The sequence below is a fragment of the Dipodomys ordii genome, unplaced genomic scaffold (assembly GCF_000151885.1).
Source record: "Dipodomys ordii isolate 6190 unplaced genomic scaffold, Dord_2.0 Scaffold82, whole genome shotgun sequence".
Lineage (NCBI taxonomy): Eukaryota > Metazoa > Chordata > Mammalia > Rodentia > Heteromyidae > Dipodomys > Dipodomys ordii.
Window position 1 is genome coordinate 6,253,015 of NW_012267298.1, and position 22,792 is coordinate 6,275,806.

At 56.8% G+C, this 22,792-nt stretch overlaps 1 protein-coding gene and 1 long non-coding RNA gene across 3 annotated transcripts in view; one reads left to right on the top strand and one right to left on the bottom strand.

Annotated features, from left to right (window-relative positions):
- The first annotated feature begins 4,021 nt into the window (after positions 1-4,021).
- LOC105992291 lies at positions 4,022-4,824 on the top strand. Its single transcript, XR_001175395.1, has 2 exons — positions 4,022-4,721; positions 4,752-4,824. It is a non-coding gene; the product is annotated as an uncharacterized LOC105992291 (long non-coding RNA).
- A 1,507-nt stretch (positions 4,825-6,331) lies between these two features.
- Positions 6,332-22,792, bottom strand: part of St3gal1 (ST3 beta-galactoside alpha-2,3-sialyltransferase 1) — a 53,249-nt gene continuing 36,788 nt past the window's right edge. For both annotated transcript variants that reach the window (XM_013025197.1, XM_013025196.1), the window contains exons 3-10: positions 12,934-13,001; positions 12,653-12,720; positions 12,159-12,621; positions 10,274-10,470; positions 9,071-9,250; positions 8,050-8,095; positions 7,302-7,421; positions 6,332-7,061 (exon numbers count right to left, since the gene is read on the bottom strand). In XM_013025197.1, the coding sequence (XP_012880651.1) occupies positions 6,888-7,061; positions 7,302-7,421; positions 8,050-8,095; positions 9,071-9,250; positions 10,274-10,470; positions 12,159-12,461 (1,020 nt within the window). In that variant the 5' untranslated portion in view covers positions 12,462-12,621; positions 12,653-12,720; positions 12,934-13,001 and the 3' untranslated portion in view covers positions 6,332-6,887. The remainder of the gene's footprint in view (positions 7,062-7,301; positions 7,422-8,049; positions 8,096-9,070; positions 9,251-10,273; positions 10,471-12,158; positions 12,622-12,652; positions 12,721-12,933; positions 13,002-22,792) is intronic.

The following is a 22,792-nucleotide window of genomic DNA, read 5'->3' on the forward strand; positions in this document are numbered from 1 at the left end:
AAGTGGAAGCCTGACGCAGAGACCTGCCGAGTTTGTTATAGATGTATGGGTTGTTACGCAGCAGCTGACTGATGCATTGACTGATGCTTAATTAGTAGTATTACTAATTATTAATTAGTAAAATACCAGCAACATATATTTCAAATTAGTAATTTATATGACGTTGATATTACCCGATTGAAATATAAGGGCCAAATCTAGGTTGAGGGGGAAAGGCCCTGGTGGGGGGGGGTCTGGGGGGAGGGAGGTTCCTGGAGGAAGGGTAGAAAGAGTGGAGGGGAAGGGCTAAGGGAGAAAGGCTGCCAGGGGAAGGGCTGATGAGAGTAAGCTGCTGGAATCCGAGGCTTATTTGTTATTGCAGCATTAGCTTGCTTCATGCTGACTGATACAGAGTCAACTGTGACCCCACAGACAGAAAGGACTCAGGACCCAGTACCGAGACTTTGCTCAGTATCTATCATGTCACTTAATACCATTTTACAGATTCAGACTGTATGGTTCAGAGAGGCCGCGACTCCCCCTCAGGTCACACAGCAAAGAAATAACAGGAGTGTCAAGGAGAATGGATGCAGATGGAAGGCCAGGAGAAACCCTCAGGCCTGGCAGTTCCTACATGTCAGAAAACAGTGTGCCACACGGCGCTACCAGACGGGCCACAGAGCAGCCAGCCCAGCCATGCTGGCTTGGCATTTGGAGCTTCTCCAGGTGGGCCCAGACCACTTCTTTCAACCTGTTTACTGAGCTGCATGGCAGAGAGGCCGTCCTTATCTGGGAGGCGATAGGTTTGTTAGAACTACAGTAGAGGCAAAGTCCTTCCAAGTCCTGACCTTGCACCTGAGCCCGTGCTGTCTGTTCCTAGGCCAGACTGCTGCCGGCTCTCTCCGTGGCCAGCCTCCAGCTGCCCGCCTTGCACGAGCTCCCGTGCAGGTGGCTCATGGCGCCCTCTGGTGGTCACCAGCACCAGGTGCTCTGCACAGCTGCCTCGCCTAGAAGACTTCAGCCCTGAAACAAGCGAGCTCTACCAGCCAGAACTAGCCTGTGGGGCTCACATGCAAGGGACCTTAACCTGAGGCATCCCTGCGAGTCTGCTTGTGTCCCCAGGGGACAGGGCTCTTATACCCCTCCCGAGCACTCAGCCCTCACTTCTGAAGTCTTGCTGCACCCTCCATCACCTCTCAGCAGCTCCCCTCCTGACCCAGGGTTTCTTCTGCTGTCTGCCCAGGCCCCCGCTCTGCCACCAGTGTCACCGGGCCGCAGGGATCCCCAGGGCTCCAGTCCCCTCCCTGCCTGGCATCAGGCTATATGGAGACGCTGATTATGGAGACAGTGAAATGTTTGTAAGCCCTGGGTAGAAGCGAATTGGAGCCAGTGTACACAGGGGGTGAATGAGCATCCTAGAGGCCTGTCTTCAGCACTTTCCTGGGTTAACTCTTTGCCAGAGACTCTGGCTGAGGCCCAGGTGCCACTCAAAGCACAGGACCAAGGGTGACTGGGTGACCTGCTGACCTATGGGCGGCAAGGAAAACACTGGTGTGCTTCCACCTAGTGGCCACTTGTGCACATTGCAGCTATGAAATGCGCCAACCTATATTAAGTCTGGGGAAAGAAATCAGGGTGGGCGATGTTAACAACAGAGCAAGCAGGCCTGGGAGTGGAGACAGGGCCTTCATAGAGAAGTGTTATAGGAAAGAACATTCTAGACATTAAGAAACCGCGTGGAGTGCTGGCGGCTTCCTGGGTGCCAGAGGCCCTGCAAAGTCCATGGCCAAGGCAAACTCCTAGTATCCTCAGGACAAGTGTTCATGTAGGCATTAAGGCACCCCAACTTTACCTGATGAGGAAGCTGGGCTCAGACAAGCTCCGCAGCCTGCTCCACTTCACCCACAGCTCATCAGCCTGGGCCCATGATGCAAACGGATCTGCACACTTTGCTCCTGGATTTGCACACTTTGCTCCTGGATTTGCACATTTTTGCTGCAGGTCGACCTCCCGAGTGGGCCGTAGGAACACTATGGGCTGCGCACAGTAACTAGGAGGCAGCTGGGTGGACAGGAAGCCTAAACCCCACCTCTACTCACCGCCAGTCCCTAGCCTTGAGAATTCAAGTTCCTGCCCAACGAGGTGGTGTGCAAGCTAGAAAGCGCCACACATACCATGGACACCAGCACCAACTTTATCCCAGACTTGTGCTTTGTTTTGGTTTTTGTTCCAGTAGTGGTTTTAGGCCTCAGGGCCTGCATGCTGTCCTTTATGTGTTTTTTTTTTTTTCTCAAGCTTGGTGCTCTGCCATTTGAGCCATAGCTCCACTTCTGGCTTTTTAACAAGTTAACTGAGGATACCATCTCATGGACTTTCCTTCCCATGTCAACCTCAAATAGAGATCCTCAGATCTCAGCCTCCTGAGAAGCTAGGCTTACCCTATATGAGCCACTGGTGCCTGGCTTTTTTCCTCTTCTTTTAAAATGAGAGATTCATGCCAACTTTGAACCTGACTTGTGTGTCCTTCCCCGGGTGCAGTGATCTGTCACGAGTGGACTCTTCCTCTGTACATTACGCTGTCTGGCCAAGCAAATACTCAGAGCAGCTGAGCATCCTGAGCTTTAGTTGGTGATTTCACTCTGCTCTGTTGGTTCTTATTTGACCTGAGACTCAGAGAGGTCAGGGGACTCACCACAGTCACACATCAAGGAGCAGCGCGGCTGTACCTGGAATGCTCTGCTCCTCCCAGAATTCCCTGTGGGCACTTGGTGGGGGAGGACCCTGCCCCAGGGACTCTGGGGAGATGGAATGTGGAGCCATTTTTCCACTTAACCCATCAGCCCATTGAAACATCCTGTGGAGAACCAACCACACCCAGAGCCCTGGCTAGAAAAAAAAACACCAAACACACCTGAACAATAAAATAGCTCTGTTTTAATTCACTTTGATTCGGATCATTGTAAATATTCAACAATAAATAAGACAGCGGGGGCTGAAGGCGGCAAACTAGCTAATGTCATTCAAAAATACACCCAGAGCAACTGACACGCGGCTGCAAAATGAACAAAATGAACGTGGGGAGAGGAAGCAAATTTCACATCACCACCAACCAACCAGAGGACATGGCAGAGAAAGAAGAAAAAGTGCTCAAGTACTTTTGGCTTTGGAGGGAGTTGTGCTGAAGAGGACCACACCCTCCCTAGCCTGTGAGGGGAGGGGACAACACACTCAGGTTGAAAGCTTAGCCCTGCTCTGGGCCCTTGACAGCGAGCAGCCAATTGGGGGGGGGGGAATCCTGACCCTTAACCTGGAAGGAAAAAGTGGCTTAGAAGCAGGCTGGCGGCTTTGTCACAGGGCTAAGCAGCCCCATGCATGGCACGGGGTCACCTAGGCCCCAGCTCAGGGGCCCAAGATGGACACGATGACATCTAGAGCTCATGAGGGCAGGAGCTGGCCACTGAGAGCACACGGCCAGCGTCCGGCCTCACAGCTGCTCCAGGGCCACTCTGGGCTTGGCTCCCCGGGATGGCCATCATGGCCAGGTAAGAGAAGCCAAGTGCTACTTCTTATGCCCCTTGTTTCGGGGGCTCCTGGAGCAAATGTCACCATCTGAAAAGTTCTTGTGGGTTCCAACCCCTCCCACTGCCCCATCCCAGCTGCTACGGCCCTAAGACACTCCCAGACCTTCGTGGTCCTGTCTTAACGCTGCCCATGAATCCTTGGTCAACAAACTCCTGGTTTGGGAATTGGGTTTTTGGATGTAGCTTTTCCCGTCAAGGCCAGCCCATGTGGATTGCTAATCGACGCTCCCAGATTCTCCCAGCCTGCCTCGGGGTGCTTCCTGTCCCTTCTCCTGGGCCGCCGGAGCCCCTCTGTCTCCCCTCCACGGCAGGGCAGGGGCGAGGCGCAACCTGCCAAAACTGACTCCTGCTTCGCTGGGAAACTAGGCTGGGTCAGAGGCTGCTGATTGGCCCCAGGATCCTGGGCTGCCCCTGTGTCGGGGGCTTCTGGTCTGGCTGTGGGGCTGGCAGCCCCTTGGCTCCTTGAGGAGGGCATGCTGTTCTCTGCCCTCTAGGCCTCCCTGTGGCATATTACCCGTTTCTCCTTCAGCCAACCAACTAAGCTTATTGGTGTATTTAATTCTGGCCACCCAGACTGGTTTTTATTCAGCTCTGCACCTGTTGCTACAGCGATGAGACACAGGTGGGTACCTGGTTAAGAGAAGATGTTGGCCTGGCTGCCAGAGGGTGGATGGACTGAGCTGGGCATGCACAGCGTCCTGGGAGGGCCTGAGGATGGAGCCAAGAGCCCCTGGGCGATTTAAACAGAGCCAACTCTGTCCTGCTTTGGCTCAAGCTGTCCATGAGCACGGGGTCTCAGAACAAGCCCTGTCGCCTATCTGGGCCCTTGTTTCTCATAGTAAGGTGGACAGTGGGCTCGTGGGCTGGAGGGGTCACCGTGGCGCATCCTCCTGGGGAGGGACGGGAGGGGGGCAGGCAAGCAACACAGCAGCATGAGCTCCGGGCAGCTGATCCACCTCTGGGACCCGTCCTCCCACGGTGCAACCCAAGGAGCCACAGCCTGGCCTGAGCCGGTCCCTGCTGCCCTCTCCCCTCACCCGGCCCGTGGCAGGAGGAAGGGGTGGGGCTCACACAGCCCTGGAACCCCAGAGGTACCGTCCAGATCCAAGGCCTCACTGTGACTCAACCACCTCTTAGTCTGAAATCTGAGAAGATTGCAAGGCTGAAGATTGCAAGGCTGAAGATTGCAAGGCTGAAGCAGGTTTGTGTTTAAGAAAACAAAAACCATTGGGCTATGAATCTTTGAGAATCTACTAAAAGCTCTGACAAAAATGCTCTAATAGCGGTGTGCTGGTGGCTCACGCCTGTCATCCTCATCCTAGCTACTCAGGAGGCTGAGATCTGAGGATCATGGTTCAAAGCCAGCCTGGACAGGAAAGTCCATGAGACTCTCATCTCCAATGAACCACCAGAAAACCAGAAATGGTGCTGTGGCTCAAGTGGTAGAGCACTGGCCTTAAGCTGAAGAGCTGAGGGACAGTGCCCATGACTGACCAAAAATCAAACAAACAAACACAAAAAATGGCTCTGATACAGACTCAGGAAGAGCACACAACCTTGGTGTGCATTTTCTGGAGACTCTCACCTATGACCTAAAGCCATGTGTGGCCCCTGACCAAAGCGCCTTCCAAGCCGAGGGGGCGGATGCGCGGCCCCGCTGCCCAGTGCCTGCCTTCGCCTCCCCCAGCCCGTGAGCAGCTGCCTGGACGCACGCAGGAGGTTCCTAGCCTGCAGGAGGCAGAAAGAAGGAAGGGCACAGCTCATGCCTGTCATTGAAGCCACTCGGAAGGCTGAGCGCTGAGGAGGAGGCTCCAAGCCAGCCTGGGCAGGACAGCCTGCCAGACTCCCATTTCCAAAAAAGAAGAATTAAAAAAAAAAAAAGCCAGCAGTAGAGCTGTGGCTCAAGCAGTAAAGCACTAGCCTTGAGCAAAAAGGCTAAGGGTCAGTGCCTAGGCCCTGAGTTCACGCCCCAATACTGGCAGAAACAGAGAGATGGGCAGAGGCAGGGAAGGAAGGAAAGTAGGGAAGTATGAAGTAGGAAAAAAGGGAGGGAGCACAAGCTCATGCACAGATCATTTCCCGAACCCCGGGGCTGCACCCCCTCACACCCCGAAGCCTGGAGAACCCAGACACCCACCCCCGTGAGGACTAGGAGAGGGGTGTCCTTCAGCTCCCCGCTCCAAGCTCTGAAGCTTAACGCAACACCAGGAGCAGCAGAGCCAGCGCATGCCCGCCATGTCAGCTGAACTTGCTTAAAATACCAATAAATAACCAGGAAGGCAACAAGGCGGGGAGAGGAGCGCAGACAGGACGGAGTGAGACGAGGTATGTAGAGCCGGTCGCCATTTCGTGGGTGTCCCCACTCTGGCCCCCAGGAAACCACAGGGGTGGCCCCTACTTGGCCCAGACCTGAGGCCCCCGGGGGCAGTGCTGGCTGCCGGGGGGTCCTCGTGTGGCTTCCGAGGGTCACAGACACCAAGCTGGACGGTGTGTCCAGCCCGCGGACATGCCCTGCGTGACCCCGCCATCCTAGCTTCATTCCAACTCCAGAGCTGGCTCAGAACACTGGGGGGAGAAAAGGACGCCCGCTATGCAGCAAAAGTCGGGGTGCTGGTGGAGCCCCCCGCTTTCTGGAGTTGGAGCTTTGGCCTCCTTTCAGCCAACGCATGCGTGTCTCCCCGAGTTCAAAGGCACATGCGGGCAGGCGTGCTCTGGGAGGAGATCGCGCATGGGGACGCACGTGACTCCTGTGGGAAACAGGCCACGCCCCTCCGGGAGCTTTGGAAACAGAGGGGGACCGAGGGGTGGTCACACCAAGCAAGAGGCCAGGCTTCGTGCAAAGGGCATCATGGTCGCCCTGTGCCTGGATGGCCCAGCGTGGCTGTCCGGGAGGTAACGGTCATTTACAAGCATCCCAGCGGGAGCTGGGTGCTGAGTGCGCTGCAGCTCTCCTCGGGAGTCAGCCTCCACCCACTTTCCTCCTGGGAGACTGCCTGGCCTTTGGAATAGGGGAGTCCACTGTGTTTTGTGCCCTGAAATCCAAAAGCCCCAATGATTGTCCTCTTTGAAGCTTGTGTCCTTCCCACCACCTTCCCCCGGCTTGGGGACCGCCGCGGGGGAGGGGCCGGGGCCTTCTTTGCGGCCCTGGCACACAATGGGGCAACTTTGATGTCAAAGGTGGAGATGCGAGAGGCCAGGAGCACGCTGGAGCATACCCGAGGCCGGCCCTGGAAGCTTCCAGAACGGATTGGCTCCAGCAAGATGCTGCGGTTGTGAGCAGAGAGAGGCGCGAGGCGGTGCAGGACACCCCCAGGCCCCCCCTGGGCGTCATCTCCCCTTGAAGATGCGGATTTTGTTGATGGCCGCCAGGGCGGCAGTGACGTTGGACTCGAAGTCCGCGTCGTGCACGCCTGTCTTCCGGAAAGCCCCTGCCGATGGGTTGTTCTCCCAGTAGTGGTGCCAGTTCCCTTTGCTGTCTGCCCCAAAGCCGTACAAGTCCACCTGCAGGAAAATCGGGTGTCAGGGACAGACAGCAAGGGAGAAGAGCCCGAGGGAATCATGGGAACGGGCCCCAGCTCCTGCACAGTGACTCCCCAAAATGCCTGCGGAATGTTTTAGCGTCAGAGCTCAAGAAGAGGTGGGGACACAGAGGCTGAGTTCTCGGGGGAAGCAGCCCCCGAGTGAGCCCCTCTCCACCTCGCCAGCATACGCACGCACGCACGCACACACGCACGCACGCACCTCATCACAGACGTGCATGGAGAAGATGACCGAGAGGATGCCGGTGGACGGGTACCGCCCATGGCCCTGCAGCCAGTTATCGAAGACGTACTTGATGAAGGCCGGGTGGTAGATCAGGATCTAGGGACAAAGATGGGGCCTTGGGTGAGTTCAAGTCAGCAAGGAAAGGGGTCCGGGGTCATTAACGGGGTACCCTGGCCACGGTGGTACGGCTGTAGAGGATCCTCCTCCACAGCGGGTTGGGGCAAGGCACACAGCTCCATTCCTGAGAGGCGAGGAGAGAGCTAAGCACGACACAGAGAACTGTGGCCACAACTCCTAGAAAGAGAGTCCCCCAGGGATGGTGACATTGAAATAGAAATCCCAGGAAACTCAAGAATGAGACCTGAGATTCCCAAACCAGGGGTTTCCCTGGGGAAGAGAGCGATGAGGAAGGATTGGTGGGTCTGCCCTGGAGAACTTGCTGCACCCAGGAGTGATGGTCAAACTACAGCCTGGAGGGCAGGCAGAAGGCCTGGATCACTGGGTGGCCCGCCCAGGGTGGGCTGTGGGCGGGCGTCTGTGTGGTTGGACCGAGGACTTGAATCTGTGTAAGTTTCCCCTGCTTTGTGGGTCTCTCCCCTGCAGCGAGGCCATGCTGGGTGCCCCTGCTTGAAGACAGTCTCAGACTCTCTGTAGCCCAATGGGAGGCAGGGAGGAGGCAGCTGGGAGGAGGCAGCTGGGAGGAGGCAGGTTGAGCCCCACGCACCTTATCCTGCTTCACTTTGATCTTCGGGGGGACGGGGACGTAGGTGCTGCGGTTGGGGAAGAGAGAAGATGGTTAGTGTGGGAGAGGTCACCTGGGGACCCTCTGGACAGTGAGGCCGGACCCGGAGAGCCTCTCCAGCCTCCACTCCTGCTTTCTGAGCCACCCTCCTGCAGCAGCCCATGGAGGACGCCAGGGGGCGATCTTGGCTGGCTTCGGGATGCTCTGCCATTACAAAGTTAGATGAGGATTTGCTCCAGGCACAGTGTGAAGAGTACAACACCTGTGCCCAGCTGCAGAGGAGCTGGGTGATGGGTGACTCAGTCCCCGGTGCTCACCCAAGGTCTATGAAATTAGACTTACTGGTGCCATCCAGGCTGCCAAGCACCCTGAGGGGCCAGGCTTGGGAAGATGGCCGCTCAGAGGGCCACCTGGCCGGCTCCTCTCTGCCAGGTTCTTCCCTCACTCCCAGGAGGCACTGCCCTACGCAGTTCCAGGAACACAAGGTCCTGGGTCGGACTGTGTTCCCAGGAGACCTGGCCTAGGACCAGGAAGGCCTGAGGACCTCTGGCGAATGGAAGCCAAGGCTCACTGGGAAGAGTTAGTTAGGACCTTAAGAATTAGATCCAGATGGCTGCATGGGCTCTGGATCAAGTGGTTTGGTGGAGACTAGCGCTAAAGACAGTGAGGATTTGGTGACAGATAAATCTCATGGACTGGGTGTGGTGCATGATGAGAAAAATGCCTGCACTCCTAGGGGACAAGCACTTACCAGAGCCAGGCATTAGAGGCACAGGCCTGGAGGCCTCTGATCCTTCCCTGCGGAACTACCACACGTGGAGCCCCTTCTAGTATGTTCTACCCAAGAGTGCCCTGGGAGTCTGGGCAGCAAGGCCCTGGCAGAATGCTCTGGGGCCTGAGGGCACCGTGGTCAGGCTGGGCCCCCGCAAGGTGGCCGGGCTTGTATGTGGTCAGAGGACAGCACGGTGGGACACGGGCCGTGAGGCCGCGCGGAGGGACTCACTGGGTGATGGTGCCCGTGGTGGTGGCGCTGATCACCCACTGCAGGTCTGTGCTCTTGAAGGGGACTAGGACCATGCTGACGTTCTCTCCCAGCTCCCGGAAGCTCTCGGGGTACACGAGATGGTGGGTGGTCTTGCTCCCCACGTCGGCCTCAAACCCCAAGGTGGGTGCCTTGTTCATCCTGGGGGTACAGAGGAGACAGCGAGGTGGCGCTTAGTGGGGCCCGGAGCTAGCTCTGCGGCGACCTCGGGTGAGCAACCTGCCTCCGTCTCCTCATGTGAACAAGGGGACCCCAGCCTTCTTGTTTGGCTCTTAGGAGCTCTAGTTGAGCTGACCTATCTCCTTCACAGCTCACCAGTCACTAGCAACCACGCCCAGTAGGCATCTTACAGTCCTTTTGTGTGACCCAGGAGACCTGAGCTCAGAATGTACATCCCAGGCCTCGGGGCCCACAATAGCAGCCTTGAACTTAGTTCTCTGTGAATCTGACTCTCCTCCTCAAGGGGACCTTCCCTTGGACACTAGGAGAGGGTCTGAAGACAGGGTACCAGATGAATAGAAACACGAGACTTTTCTAGAAGGCGGGTGGGCGATAGGCTGCCCCTTCTTGACCTGGGACTCGATCTTGTGAGTGGTGTGGTGAGGATTGTGTGACCTCCTAGGGTACACTCGGGGTCTCTTCCAGGGGTGTTTACTTGGGGACATGGGAAATACACGACATTAAAAGCATATTGGTTCTGGGATGGCCTAGGCTGTGAAATGGGGGTGAATTCCAATGATTGCCAGCTTGAGTTGATTTGGGGGTGTCGGGGGGTCATGGAGCTTGAACTATGAGCCTGAGCACTGTCCCTGAGATCTTCAGCTCAAGGCAAGCGCTCTACCACTTGAGCCACAGAGCCACTTCCGGTTTTCTGGTGGTTAATTGGAGATAAGTCTCATGGATTTTCCTGCCTACCCTGGCTTTGAACTGTGATCCTCAGATCTCAGCCTCCTGAGTAGTTAGGATAACAGGCCTGAGCCACTGGCGCCCGGCTCTCGCTTGAGTTTTTGTGTGGTCTCCACACCCAGAGGTGTTTCTCCATCTTTCAACAGTGAGGGGAAACTGAGGCCCAGAGTGTGCAGGGAGTCCAGGGAGGGAGCCTTGGCATTCTGACCTGAGCTAGGACCTGGGTGTGGGGAGGGGCGGCCTGCGCAGAGCACCCACCTGAGCACGAAGTCGTGGCTGTCTATCTCAGCCCCGTAGAAGGACTCCCGCAGGTTGCCTGAGTTGCCCACGACGGCACAGCGCCGGCAGCCCACCACCCTCTTCTCCAGCACCGGGTCCACGTCCCCGGGCACTATGCTGAACAGCTCCTGCACGATGTCGCTCAGGTTTCTGGGCTTCCGCTCCCGCTGCAGCCTCTGTGGCGAGAGTCGGGAGACACCGTGAGGGGAGCGCTGTGCTGACCGCCTGGTGCGTTGTGCAGCCGGACACCGAGTCCCCAGGCCACCAGCCGTGGATGGCTGGGGGTCTGGTCCACACGGGAGACACGGGGAAGAGCTCACAGGTTCACTCTGCATGGGTTTGTTGTGTACCTACTAAGCATGAGGACCTGCGCTAGCCACGAGACAAGGACGCTGACCAACCTGTGTCAGGCGCCTGCCCTGGCAAGAGGCAAGACTCCCACCAACGGGGGTGTCACTTCCATCCTGCTCCTGATTCCCCCCCCCCCCCAGCAGACTCTAGAGCCTGGGCTGCAGGGCTTGTTTATTATGCCTTTCAACAGAGTAGCAGCAGTAGACTGGCGGTGTTGGCTCACGCCTGTAATCCCAGCTACTCAAGAAGAAGCAGAGATCTGAGCATCTCAGACCAGGCAGGAAAGTCTGTGAGACTCTTATCTCCACTTAACCACCAAAATGCCACAAGGGGAGGTATGGATCAGGTGGTAGAGTGCTAGCTTTGAGTGATTTGAGGGTCAGTGCTGGGGGTGGTGCATGATATGAAGATACCCCTGTACTGCTACACTGCTTCTCTTGCCAGGGCCGGGGCCAGGGGGCATCATGACACCGAGGCTGGACCAAAGCCACCACCGCAAAGATGGTTCAAGGAGAAGCAGGACTCGGTGAACGGGGAGATTGAGGCCCAAGAAGGGACTCGGCTGAGGCCACCTGGGGGAAGCCACCATGGCAGAGTTGGGAGCACCCGGTGTCTTTCTACAGGCTAGCTCCCCAGGCTTCCCACGCATGGCGGGGTGAGCTCCCCATCGGCTCCCCCGGAAGGAATGTTCCATGGAACAGAAGTTACAAGAGAGGGAGGTGGACGTGGCGGAAGATGCCCAATTCCGAGACCCCGCCTCCTGCCATCCTGACTAGCTTTGCATACCATCGGTGTGCAGTAACCGATGTCTGCTGCTGGTGATTCCAGCTCCTTGAAAACGCAGGGTGGCCTGGGCTGTGGTGCTGGGCCAGGGAGGCAAGCGTTCAGAATGCGTGTGGAGCATGAACCGGGGAAGGCATGCAAGGGGTGCTGTCTCCATGGGTGCAAGGGGCCGCAGCCTTGGCTCCAGGAAAAGGTGGGGGGAGGTGTGGAGTGCATCACCCCACAGGGCACCACCCGAGAAGCGGCATTTCCACATCTCCTGGCCTTGATTACCCCCAGATCCAAGGACACGCATCCTCAAAGAGGAGAAGGAGGCTGGGCACAGCCCAGAGAGCCAAGGAAGGAGGCTCATGCAGGGCAGAGGCAGAGCAAGACACAGAGAAGCCCCGGAAGTTGGGGGCATCACGGAGGAATGGATGCACTCCAAGGGTCTCCAGAAAGAATCACCCTTGCCAACGCGTCCTCCACTTTAGACCACTGGCCTCTGGAATTGTGAGACCAATCATTTCTGTCATCTCAAGCCACAGGCAACTCATCAAGAACAATTTGCTCGGACTTCCAAACCACAGCTACTCAATAGTACTGAGTGAGTGAATGAGGGAACACACTGCGATCTTCTACCTCCTGCCCAATGCCTGGCAGTACCCGGGGGGCGGGGTGCCCACAGATCTGAGCACATGGCTCTGTGCCCCGCCCCACCCCGCCCCTCAGCTCCCCACCCCCGGCTCACCAGCCACCACTGGTAGGTGTCCTGGGGCATGAGGGCGTTGTGGGCATTCATCAGCGGCTGCATGGTCTGGTTGAAGCGCTGGTCGAACCAGGCTGAGACCCCGTGCTGGCTGAGGCAGCTGGCACAGGTGCACGGCTGGAATTTGATGAGTTTCCTGAAGTTTGCTGAGAGCTCCAGGACCATCTGCTTGGGGAACCAGGTGGTGGGCACCCCGGTGTGGGAGTAGTTGAGGAAGAAGGAGGTGAGGAAGATGAAGAGCACGAGGAAGGTGAGCAATTTGAGGGTTCGCTTCCTCATGGCCATCGCCGTGGCTTTCCGCGGGGCGTCCCTGCGAAGGTGGGAGGAAATCCCACCCAGCTGAGTGGAAATGGGAAGCAGTTCCCAGAGTCACCGTGCGATCCAAGTGGCCGCGGGGGAGGGGGACTGCTGAGGCTGACGTCAGTGTGGTGGAGAGGTGGCCAGCCTGCGTCCGACGTCGCTGCGCGTCATCCAGCCTGCGTCTGACGTCCCCTATGTCATCCAAAGGCCATTAGAGGTGTGCTGGCTGGCTTCTGTCTCTGTCCTTTAGGAAAAGCCCAAGATAATGCCTCTCAGTGAATCGTGATGACAGTGACTTCCTTTCTCACTCCAAGGGGCTCAGGGGCTGTTAATCCTTGTGACAGGCCAGGGACCCTCGGGGAAGGAAGCCAGGAGGACAACTCTTGGGATGGGGTGCAGAGCCACCAGCTTGGCCACAGTCCTGTGTGAAGTGGGGCTGGCAACGGTCCTTACTTACTCAGAGCTTTGCCTGTTCCGGGAGGTGGGGGTTAGCAGACATCTTAGTGAAGAGACACAGCCTGTCTTCTGCAAAGAAAAGAAGAAAGAGACGTGAGAAAGGCGGGCACTGGTGACTCATGCCTGTCATCCTAGCTATTCAAGAGGCTGAGGTCTGAGGATCGCAATGGGAAGCCAGCCAGGGCAGAAAACCCAGGCAGATTCTTATCTCCAGAAGAAAAAACAAATACAAAAGGAGAGCTGTGGGTCCCGTGGTAGAGTGTCATCCTTGAGGAAAAAAGCCAAGCAAGAATGAAAGGCCCACACCTATAATCCTAGCTTATGTAAGAGGCTGAGATCTGAAGACTGTGGTTCAAAGCGAGCCCAGGCAGGAAAAGCTGTGAAACTCTTGTCTCCAATTAAAAACTGGAAGTGGTGCTGTGGCTCAAAAAGTGCTAGTCCTGAGCAAGAGAGCTCAGGGACACACCTAGGCCCTGAGTTCAAGCCCCAGGACCACCACCACCACCAACAAAAAGAGTGAAAAGCCTTAAGTTCAAGCCCCAGTGCTGGCACAAACAACAACAACGAGACATGCATGCTGTGATCTCTCCCAACCTTCCACCAGGGCCTGCCCTGGCTTCCTCCTGCAGAGACCAGCCTGGCAGGGGCTGTGGATGGCTTATCAGCTTCCAGTCTGAGTTTTCAGTTGCATAAGAGAATAAATCGCTTGTATTATATAAAGCAGACTGTTTTATTTGTGACTAGGAGCAACATGACGGAACCCAGGCCACAGTTGCTCCTGCCTCTGGTTCCTGTCCAGAAAACACAGCTCCCTGGCCCCCAGGACTGGACCTGGGGAAGACTGCCCACCCCAGAGGTGAGTTAGGGGCTTCCTACGTGTAGCCCCTGTGTGTCAAGGGCTAGACGCTTTGCCTCTCTGATGGTTGGCTCCTGAACCCACAAAACGGCATGGATAATGGTCACGTGGAGAGCTGAGGTAGGTGACGTGACTTGGAAAAACAAGTGACCAGACCAGAGTAGGGGTGTTACACAGATTAGTTCTGTTCCTCCTCCCCGTGCTCCATACTTGTCACCCACAAAAAAAAAAAAGAGAAAGAAAAAGAGAAAAAGAAAGAGGAACAAGACTAACAGGATCCTGGCCTGGGCAGATTATTTAAAAGCACAAAAGGAATCAGGCTGGGAAGTGGACAGCCAGGGGGTAAAACAGCCACGATTCTGACCAGCTGCTCTTGCTGCCTCAACTCCTCCAGGCCCTGGACGGCTGACCCTTTCCTGCTTGCTGCTGCAGTGGCCTGGGGCTCCAGGACCTGCATGGAAGGTCTCCAGGGCAGCAGCCAGGCCTCAGGTGAGACCAGGAGGCAGCAGGGCTGTGAGGGAGCGTGCATGTGGGTCCTAGGGCTGCAGCCAGAGGAGGGCTGTCAGGAGGGCTCCAATCAGTAGGTCCAGCCAGCTTTGGTTCCTGGAGAGAGAGCTTCCTCCACGTGTCACCCTGCCCCCTCCGCTCCCACTTGTCAGGTGCTCTGAGTTCCCATCCTGTGGAGTGCTCAGACTTACACCTTTGCAGTAATGGAACTTTCCAGGCCATGGCTGCATGGGGCTGTCCGGTCATTCCCACTCTTCTAACGTTTGCACACTAGTCCTAGCTGACACCTGGTAGAGGCTTCGGGAGCCTTGTGCGCTGGGTGTGAATAGTGTAGAAATGGCTGGAATGTACTTTGGCCGCCAAATTACAAATAAGGAAACTGAGGCTAAAAGCAGAAAGCAACTCGCTGTGTCCATCAGGAAATGCAGCGCTGGCTTGGACTAGGCCCTTCCTTATCCAACACAGTGCCGTCTCCGATCTGGGAGCCGTTTCTAGCCGTCCCTCCCCCCTCCCTTCTTTGTCTGTTCAAGACATGTCTTTTCTGGGCTAGGCCGGGGTTTCCAGGAAGAAGATGCAGGCCCTGATCACTGTGCATTCCCTGGGTGGTGAGGCAGGGCTGGCTGTGTCTGACTTCTGCTGTAATCTGTCATTCAGAGATTCAGAGCTATGCCTGGCTGCGGTGGGCAGACCCAGCCTTGCTCCGGGGACTCCAGCCAGCCCTGCATCTGCTCAGGGCCAGAAAGCACCTCGGGCCTCAGCTGCGGGGGATGACGGGCCTGCTCCTTGCTGACGTCCACGCTCCCTGATCTATGTGATAGGAGACATTCAGAAACCCTCCCGAACTCTGCAGACATATAGTTAAGGCCAAAGAATGGGGTCAGGGTTGATGCAGGACTTGTCTTCACACAGCCCGATTCCTATCTGTCTTCCAATTAGTTGTTCTAGATGTAAAGTGCAGATGCACAGCCCTATCTGCGGCTGAGGATACTGTCCACTGGAGCTGGGGGCTGTCTCCTGCCACCTTGCTCCCCATGGAGCTGCAAGGACTGGATGCCTCAAACTACATTTCCCAGCTTCCCTTGCAAAGACGGTTTTAGTTGAAATCAGCCAATCACATTTAAGTTAGTGGTCAGGAAGAGGAAGCCAGGGCCTCCCTGGTGAAGACTGATACAGGCCTGAGCCCTGGACTCTAGGCAGGACCTGCCTCTCAGCTTCCAGGCTAAGCACAGCTGAAGATTTCTGCCCTGAAACTTCCTGCTCTCAGAGTCCCAGGCCAAAGCAATGCATCTAAAATAATCTAGGACTCTCCCCACCAGTCATCCTTTCAAAAACTTCGTGAGCACAGATACTACCTTAAATCAAATCCTTCTGCTCTACATCTGTGCCTCAGTTTCTTCTTCATCTACAATGTGGTGGTGTGAGCAATGGCTCCTCTCCAGGGGCGGGGGCACAGAGAAGCTGAGGATCCGTCACGGGGAGCCTTTCAACATTGTGCTGGGCACACAGTGTGAGCGCTCTTGGAGCTCCTGAGCATCACGTCTCACCACCCAAATCCCTCCACAACTTGCTTTCTTGCATGGAGCAGCAGCCAACCAAGCCCCCAGCCCGTGTCACATTTGTGTTTCACTTCAATTGACACACATGGGAACGACGATCAGGAGAAAGGGGAAGTGACTGGTTTTCAAGGACACACAGAAAAATGGTGCCAATGCTCAAATGAGAAGCAAGTCCCCCAACTTCCAGATAGGGCCCACTCTGTTCTCCAGACTGACCGGCCCATTTCTCCTAGGCCACCACGTCACACCCTCCCACAGAAAGGATCCCAGCAGACACCAAAGGCTGGCAGTAAAGGAGGACCAGCAGGCAGAGGCTTGAGGGAGACGGGACAGGGAGTGGGTTTGGGATCTGTTGCACCAGGAGTGGGATTGCGTGGAAGATCCTAAAGGCGCTGAGCCCTTTGCTGGGCCCGAGGCTGGCAGGGCTGCCTTCCTGGTCCTTATCTACATAGTCCAAGTGAAAACCATCCCTCCTGAGATGGCCACGTCAACCAGCAGCGAGGACGCCCACCAGTTACCTCGAGTCTCCTGGCTGCCAGACCTGTTCCAGGCACGGTATGAGATCAAAGTGCTTGTGACCACAGCCTCCGGCCCAGCCAAGGCGAGCCCAGTGGGGTGCCTGGCTGAAGCTCCTTCCTGACCTGAGCCTTGGCCCTGAAGTGTGGAAGGCAGCCGCATCATGCTCACTCCATGATGGCGGCCTGAGTGAGGACAGGGTGTTCGAGGATGCCCTGGGCTGGGTGAGGCCAGCAGGAGCCTTGCTTCCCCTCATCTGCTTTGTCTCTGATCAGCCGGCAGCTGGGTGTCCCACCCGCTCTGAGTCACTCAGGAAGCGGGCAGCTGACTGGCCTGGCTGATCCAGGACTGGATCTGCTGTCCGGCCCCAGCATGGGATCAGCCTTGGCTGCTGTTAGACCTGTTTTCACCTCCTCCAGAAAACCTTAGCATCCAGACAACCTGGCTGTGGAGAAGTGGAGCTTGAGAGGTGGATGGCCCTGGCCAGAAAAGCTCATCAGGTAAGTAGGCTAGGATGGTGTCTCTACCCTGCCACCAGCCATCCACTGCCCTGAGGCAGCTGGGCCTGCAGAATGGCTGGACACAAAGTCACCTTTGACTGCTAGGCAGTCCGTCCTCTCTGTAAAGGGAGGAACGGTCCAGACCCTGCTCACTTTGGATTCCCAAGTGACCAGATGAACAACAGGTCCATCAGCTCTGACAGTCCCTGTATAAAACTCCTCCACGCATACGGCAAACATTTCCCGTGCATAGGATTGATGTTGTTGGATATAGAAAGTTCCAGGAACAATTCCTGACCCCCAAGAATGGACATTTAGTACCAGGACTGCCACTTGACGCGTGACATTTTGTTGGATGGCAGACCACATGGGTGAGGCTGGCTCGTAAGATGGCAATGGAATGGAATTCTTCCTGTTGCCTGTGATGCTGAAGCCACAGCGTGTTCCACGTGTATGCCATGGCCCATTGCACACGCATGTCACGGCTCATTGCACATGTGCCTGTCACACCAAAGCACATCCATACATGTGTACATAGACACTGGCACAAACCTACTGTGCTGCCAGTCACACAGAAATGGAGCAACAACCATACAGTGAGAATCGATCTATATGACCGTGTTACAGGCTTGTACATTTGATATATTATATACTCACTGTGTAGCCCAGTCTGGCCTCAAACTCAGGATCCCCCTGCAACAGCATCCTGATTGCTGCAGTTACAGGCACGTGCCATCACAACCAGCTTCTATTCTACTGTTTATCACAGCTTCTCACCACACCAGAAAAGCAGGTGGTGTCACACCTGCCACCCGGGCTACCCTGGAGGCTGAGATCCAAGAGTCACAGTTCAAAATCAGCTCAGGCAGACAGATCTGTGAGACTCTTATCTCCAATTAACCAGCCAAAAGCTGGAAGTGGCTGTATGGCTGAAATGATAAAGCACCAGCTTTGAGCAAATGAAGGCATGTGGGCGCACAAGGCCTCAAATTCAAGCTCCAGTACTATCTGTCTGTCTGTTTCCCTCTCTCTCTCTTTCTCTCTCTGTCTCTCTCACACACACAGTAGGTAATGGGGAATTCTAGGTGTCGTTATGAAAGCCAAGTGGCCTCAGCAGGTGGAAGCAGAGGAAGTCCTGCGGTGAAAGCGGGGGTATGGGGCTGCGAGCGGAGGGGGTACCGCTGTGCTGTGAGCACTGTGTACACACAGACAGCCACACAGAGATGCACACAGCACGCCCGGCGCACGGTAGCCCTGTCTCAGCCACTCAGCAAGTCTGTCTCTCTGGGGCCTCCGTTTCCCTGCTCCTTCCTGCACCCACATTCTCAGAGATGCTGGGTAACGGGAGAATCCCCTCACAAGTCTTCCTCCTGTCACCCCCTGGTGCCTCTGGGAGTGCAAACGGTGACTCGGAGCGGGCGGTGTGGAGACGCGAGCTCCGAGGAAGCATGGCAGCCAGGTTGCGTCCCGTGGGTGGAGGCCCGGTGGTGCGTTTTCACGTTCTCAGCTGCAGACGAGGAATTTAAATCCTCAAATCTCCTTATGTGCATGGGCCGGGGCGCTCAATCTGGAGTCTGCAGAATCCAGACAACACCGGCGGCTGCTCAGAAACAAGGGGTCCCACACGTGTGCCCCCAGGCCCTGACTTTCCCCAGGAGGAGGCCGATGTCCCGGATCTGAACGGAGGGGAAAACCACAACAGAGCAACGCCTACTCAGGGCTTGACAGTGGACTCAAGAGTTTTACTGTCCGGGAGAGGGCAGGAGTTCTGCGTGTTGAGGTTCCAAAGATGGCACTATGGACTAAAGAGGTTCTCCTCCTCCACGCTCCCTGACTCGAAAGGAACACTTCAACCCCTCCAGTGACAGGGAAGTCTCTCAATGAGGCAGAGAGGCTCTATTGGGGCTCAGCAGGGGAATTCAGCCACAGCATAAACCTGGCTGCTAACACAAGGGAGCCTGTCACCCACCAGCAAGCGTCCGACGTGAACCATCTCCAGACATGAGCTGTGGGGGTGTGACAGAGCCAGGGGCTGGGTGGGGGTGAAGCTACCCTGACCAGCCCTCGGAAGAGAAGGGCAGAGCTCACTAGGAAGCCCCCCGATCACATCTGCAGCTGGCCAGGCCCACGCTGCCTTCCGTGGCTGCCCTTTAGGCTGGCGCTACCCATGGCAATGGACTGGTGAGCCGTCCCCTGGGAGAAGTGGGGCACAGGGTGTTTACACAGCAGCTGAGGACAGATGGCCTGGGGGAGGAGGGGCTGGATGGATTAGGGAATAGGAAAGAGCAAGCAGGTCAGGAGAGAAGAGGCTAGCAAGGAGCTGTGGAGCATGTCCAGAGCCTGAAACAGTCAAGGAGACAGGAGACTTGGAGACAAGAAGTAGAGAGATGTTGGCAGTGGCATCTCCCATGTACCCTGCAAGGCTCAGGCTGGAAAAAGGTGTGCACACACCTGGCACTGGTGTCTCCCATGTACCCTGCAAGGCTCAGGCTGGAGAAAGGTGCACACATACCTGGCACTGGTGTCTCCCATGTACCCCTGTAAAGCTCAAGCTGGAGAAAAAGGTGTGCACACACCTGCAGGGGCCACATGAGGACTGCCCCAGCTTTCAAAGGAGTGGGGCTGGGGTGATTCTGTCCCTTGTGCAGCTGAAACATGGAGGCAGAAGGTTGAGATCACAGGCTCATGGTCACATCATGAACAGCAAACCCAGGTGCTTCATGTGGGCAGCACCACCGTGCCTGGGCTGGGGGGCTGGAGCAGGGTGATGCTGGGGGCCAAGGACACCCCAATGCCTGCCTGTCTCCCTCTGCTGGGACTGACAGCCCTGTGGTGTCTCTTCCCACTTCGGGTAAGGAATGACCATGGCGACTTGCGATCTGTCTCCTCGTCTACTATCTGCTTGACTAAATGGGCTAGCGCAGCTCTACGATTCTGAAGTAGAACTCAGGTCTGGATTCCGTTTCCACACCACAGGCAGCAGTGGGAAGAAGATAGGTTCAGAACCCTCTTCTTCATCCGCTGTGTGTGGCCTGGGCAAGCCAGTCTGCCACAGCCAGCCGTCCCTGTCCTGGTTTGCAAAATAGAGGCACAGCGACCACACCGCTGCAGTCTGGACAGGAGAGCAAGGAAGCATGGGTACTGGCACCCGTTCTGGAACCTTCTGGCAACAACAGCTCCTCCCGTGCACCTCTGTGTGCGGAGAGCTCCAGGGGTGTGAGGGGTTTTATTCTGGAATGATCAACACACCTGCATTACAGAACAGGAAAATGAAGCCCAGGGTGCTACTTCTTACTGATTCAGGGAGGGGCTGACAGCTGGTCCAAACAGCCTGGCTTCACAGACAGGGTGGGCACCTGCCCCTGAGCCAGGGCTGGTCAGTGCCAGGGCCCCTGCAAAAGGCCCACCTCCCACTCAAGGGCACGTCCACGCAGAGCAGATGGGACACGCAGCTCAGCCCTGCGCCTCCCAGAGTCATCACAGAGCGCTACTCACCCTCCATCCGACCCAGGAGAAGTGTGGAGGGGGAGCGGCGCCAGGGACCACGGCCGCCACAGGAGACACCTTTCCGAGGGCATGGGAAGGGACCAGCCTGTCCCAGCTTTGCTCAGCTGGCTGGCAGGTGGGCACTCCACACCCCAAGGTTCTCTTTCTGGGGGACAGAAGGACCAGACAGCTTGTCCCAGACTGCCCATCAAAGGGCCGCCCACGGCAGAGCACAGTGGGGAAAACAGGCTCGTTCTGCCCATTTGCTTTAAAACTCACAAGTTCCCCTTCTGCCCCCCCTCCCCTGGGAGGCCTGGGGGAGGTGCCCCTTGCCAAGCCTGGCTGATCTCTTGGGGTCTCAGGAAGGAAGCAGGGGGGGTATCTCAGGACGTTCCTGGCATGGGGAAGCATGCAGGACAGGGGCCAAAGCCTCAACCCACAGCCCAGCTCCAAGGCTGCACCTGGAGAGCTCAGGGAGGCTTGGTCTACCCAGAGCCCAGTGCAGGCCGCACCTGAGCGCCGTGACCACAGGGGGCAGGTGAGGGGTGCTCACCAGGCTGGCAGCACGGGGCTCACGCCGCATCCACACGTGGCAGCCCTCGAATTCTTTACTCTTTTTTTTCTTTGTCGGTCATGGGGCCTGAACTCTGGGCCTGGGTGCTGTCCCTCAGCTCTTCAGCTCAAGGCTAGCGCTCTACCACTTGAGCCACAGCATGCCACCTCCAGCTTTTTCTGCTTATGTGGTATTGAGGAATCAAACCCAGGGCCTCATGTATGTAAGGCAAGCGCTCTACCACTGAGCCACCTTCCCAGCCCCGAATTCTTTACTCTTTTATCCCTTTCTAGATTGCTACCTTTTGTCAGGGAGGAGACCAGCATCGGCAAGAAGATTTTACAACTGCATGTGTCTGTGTGTGCCTGTGCGGGCGTGCGGGCATGCATGCCTGGAACACTGGCGCTCTTGACAAGCACCATTACTCTCAGGTAAGAAACAAGGCGCTGGGACCCTGAGAGGTAAATTATTGGGTCAGTTTGCCCTCTCTGGTTAGTGCAGCAACAAGCACGTGGGCTTTGGATCCAAGTTTTATTGATGAGGTCTCCACATGATGCTTGGGCACCAGCGCTCTCTATATCCTACAGGTGTGTGTGTGTGTGTGTGTGTGTGTGTGTGTGTGTGTGTGTACTGGGACAGTCAACACCACAGGTCAGCTGTGAGCTAGACAGAGTGTGAGCTGGGAAGCTCTGAGGGGGGCCCTGGGGTCGCGGGTGTCCCTCCAATTGAGAAGAGGGTGCTCCGAGTACCACAGTGCAAGGCGGGGGTTCCCTCCCACCGCAGGGCATCTCCTGGGTCTGACCCAGGCTCTGCTGTCCACTGCCAGGACCCTGGAATACCAGCAGGCAAACCTGAGACCCGGCTGGCCTGCTGTCCGCCGGCGCCCAGGCCCCCGGGGCCGCCTTCCTGGGCCTCCTCAAGCTGACCATGCGCAGGGCCGGTGGGGACCAGACTCTGTTCCCTGCCAGCGCCTGCCTTCCCAACACCTCTGCCTGAAACGCGGGGTGACAGCCCCGAGCTGCGGGGTGCATCGCATCCCTCTGCCCAGCAAGGACTTCCTTGCAGCTGCATTTCTCCAGCTCTGGAACGTTCTTTCAATCCCCGCGGTGCTCCTGGAAGAGGACCTGGAACAATGATCCCCATTCTGTGACTGAGAAAACAGAGTCTAAGGCCAGCGACAGCGACAGCAAGCGACCACATCGCACGCTCAGCCGGCCGGAGAGACCAGGGCTCCAAGTCAACGCCAGCCTGTGTCTGGGCGATGGTCCCCTTGGATGGCTCAGGAGGCCTGGCTTTTCCTCCATACCTGGGTCTGTGACGGCCAGTTCAGAGACCTAAGGCAAGGGTTGCTGGCTCCCCAGGCTGGTCAATACTGCCTGGACAGGCCTCCATCGGAGCTTCGTGCCTTCCCCATTCCCCAGAGCTCAGTGGGTGAGGGAGCAGCGCAGGTCACTCGGTCTCTGCTGGGGAAGACAGTCCCTGCTTTGGGCCCTCAGCCAGGAAGCGCGCAGAGCCCTGCGCCTTGGCTCTGCCAGGCAAGATGAAAGGAAAACGTCCTGGGCCATGCCCATCTCCGCTAACGGCTCAGCCTCTTCCAGCCCTGGCCGTGCCTGCCCGCCCCCAGGGAACCTGCAGCAGCTGCTGGGTTGCTGCTTAGGGCAGACCAGGAGCAAAATCAACATGACTGAAGGAGAGGGATCAGCGCAGAGCGTTGGTTAGGGAACGCAGACAGGATGGAGGCAAACATTCTGAATGTTTACATCCAGGGAACTAACGGAAGAGTGAGTCAAGCCAAGAACTCTGAAGTCTGGCGATGGGGCGAGGGGTCAGGGGCGCCTGCACCGCTGTGAAGGGTGAACATGGGGTCACTGGGCACACACTGGGCC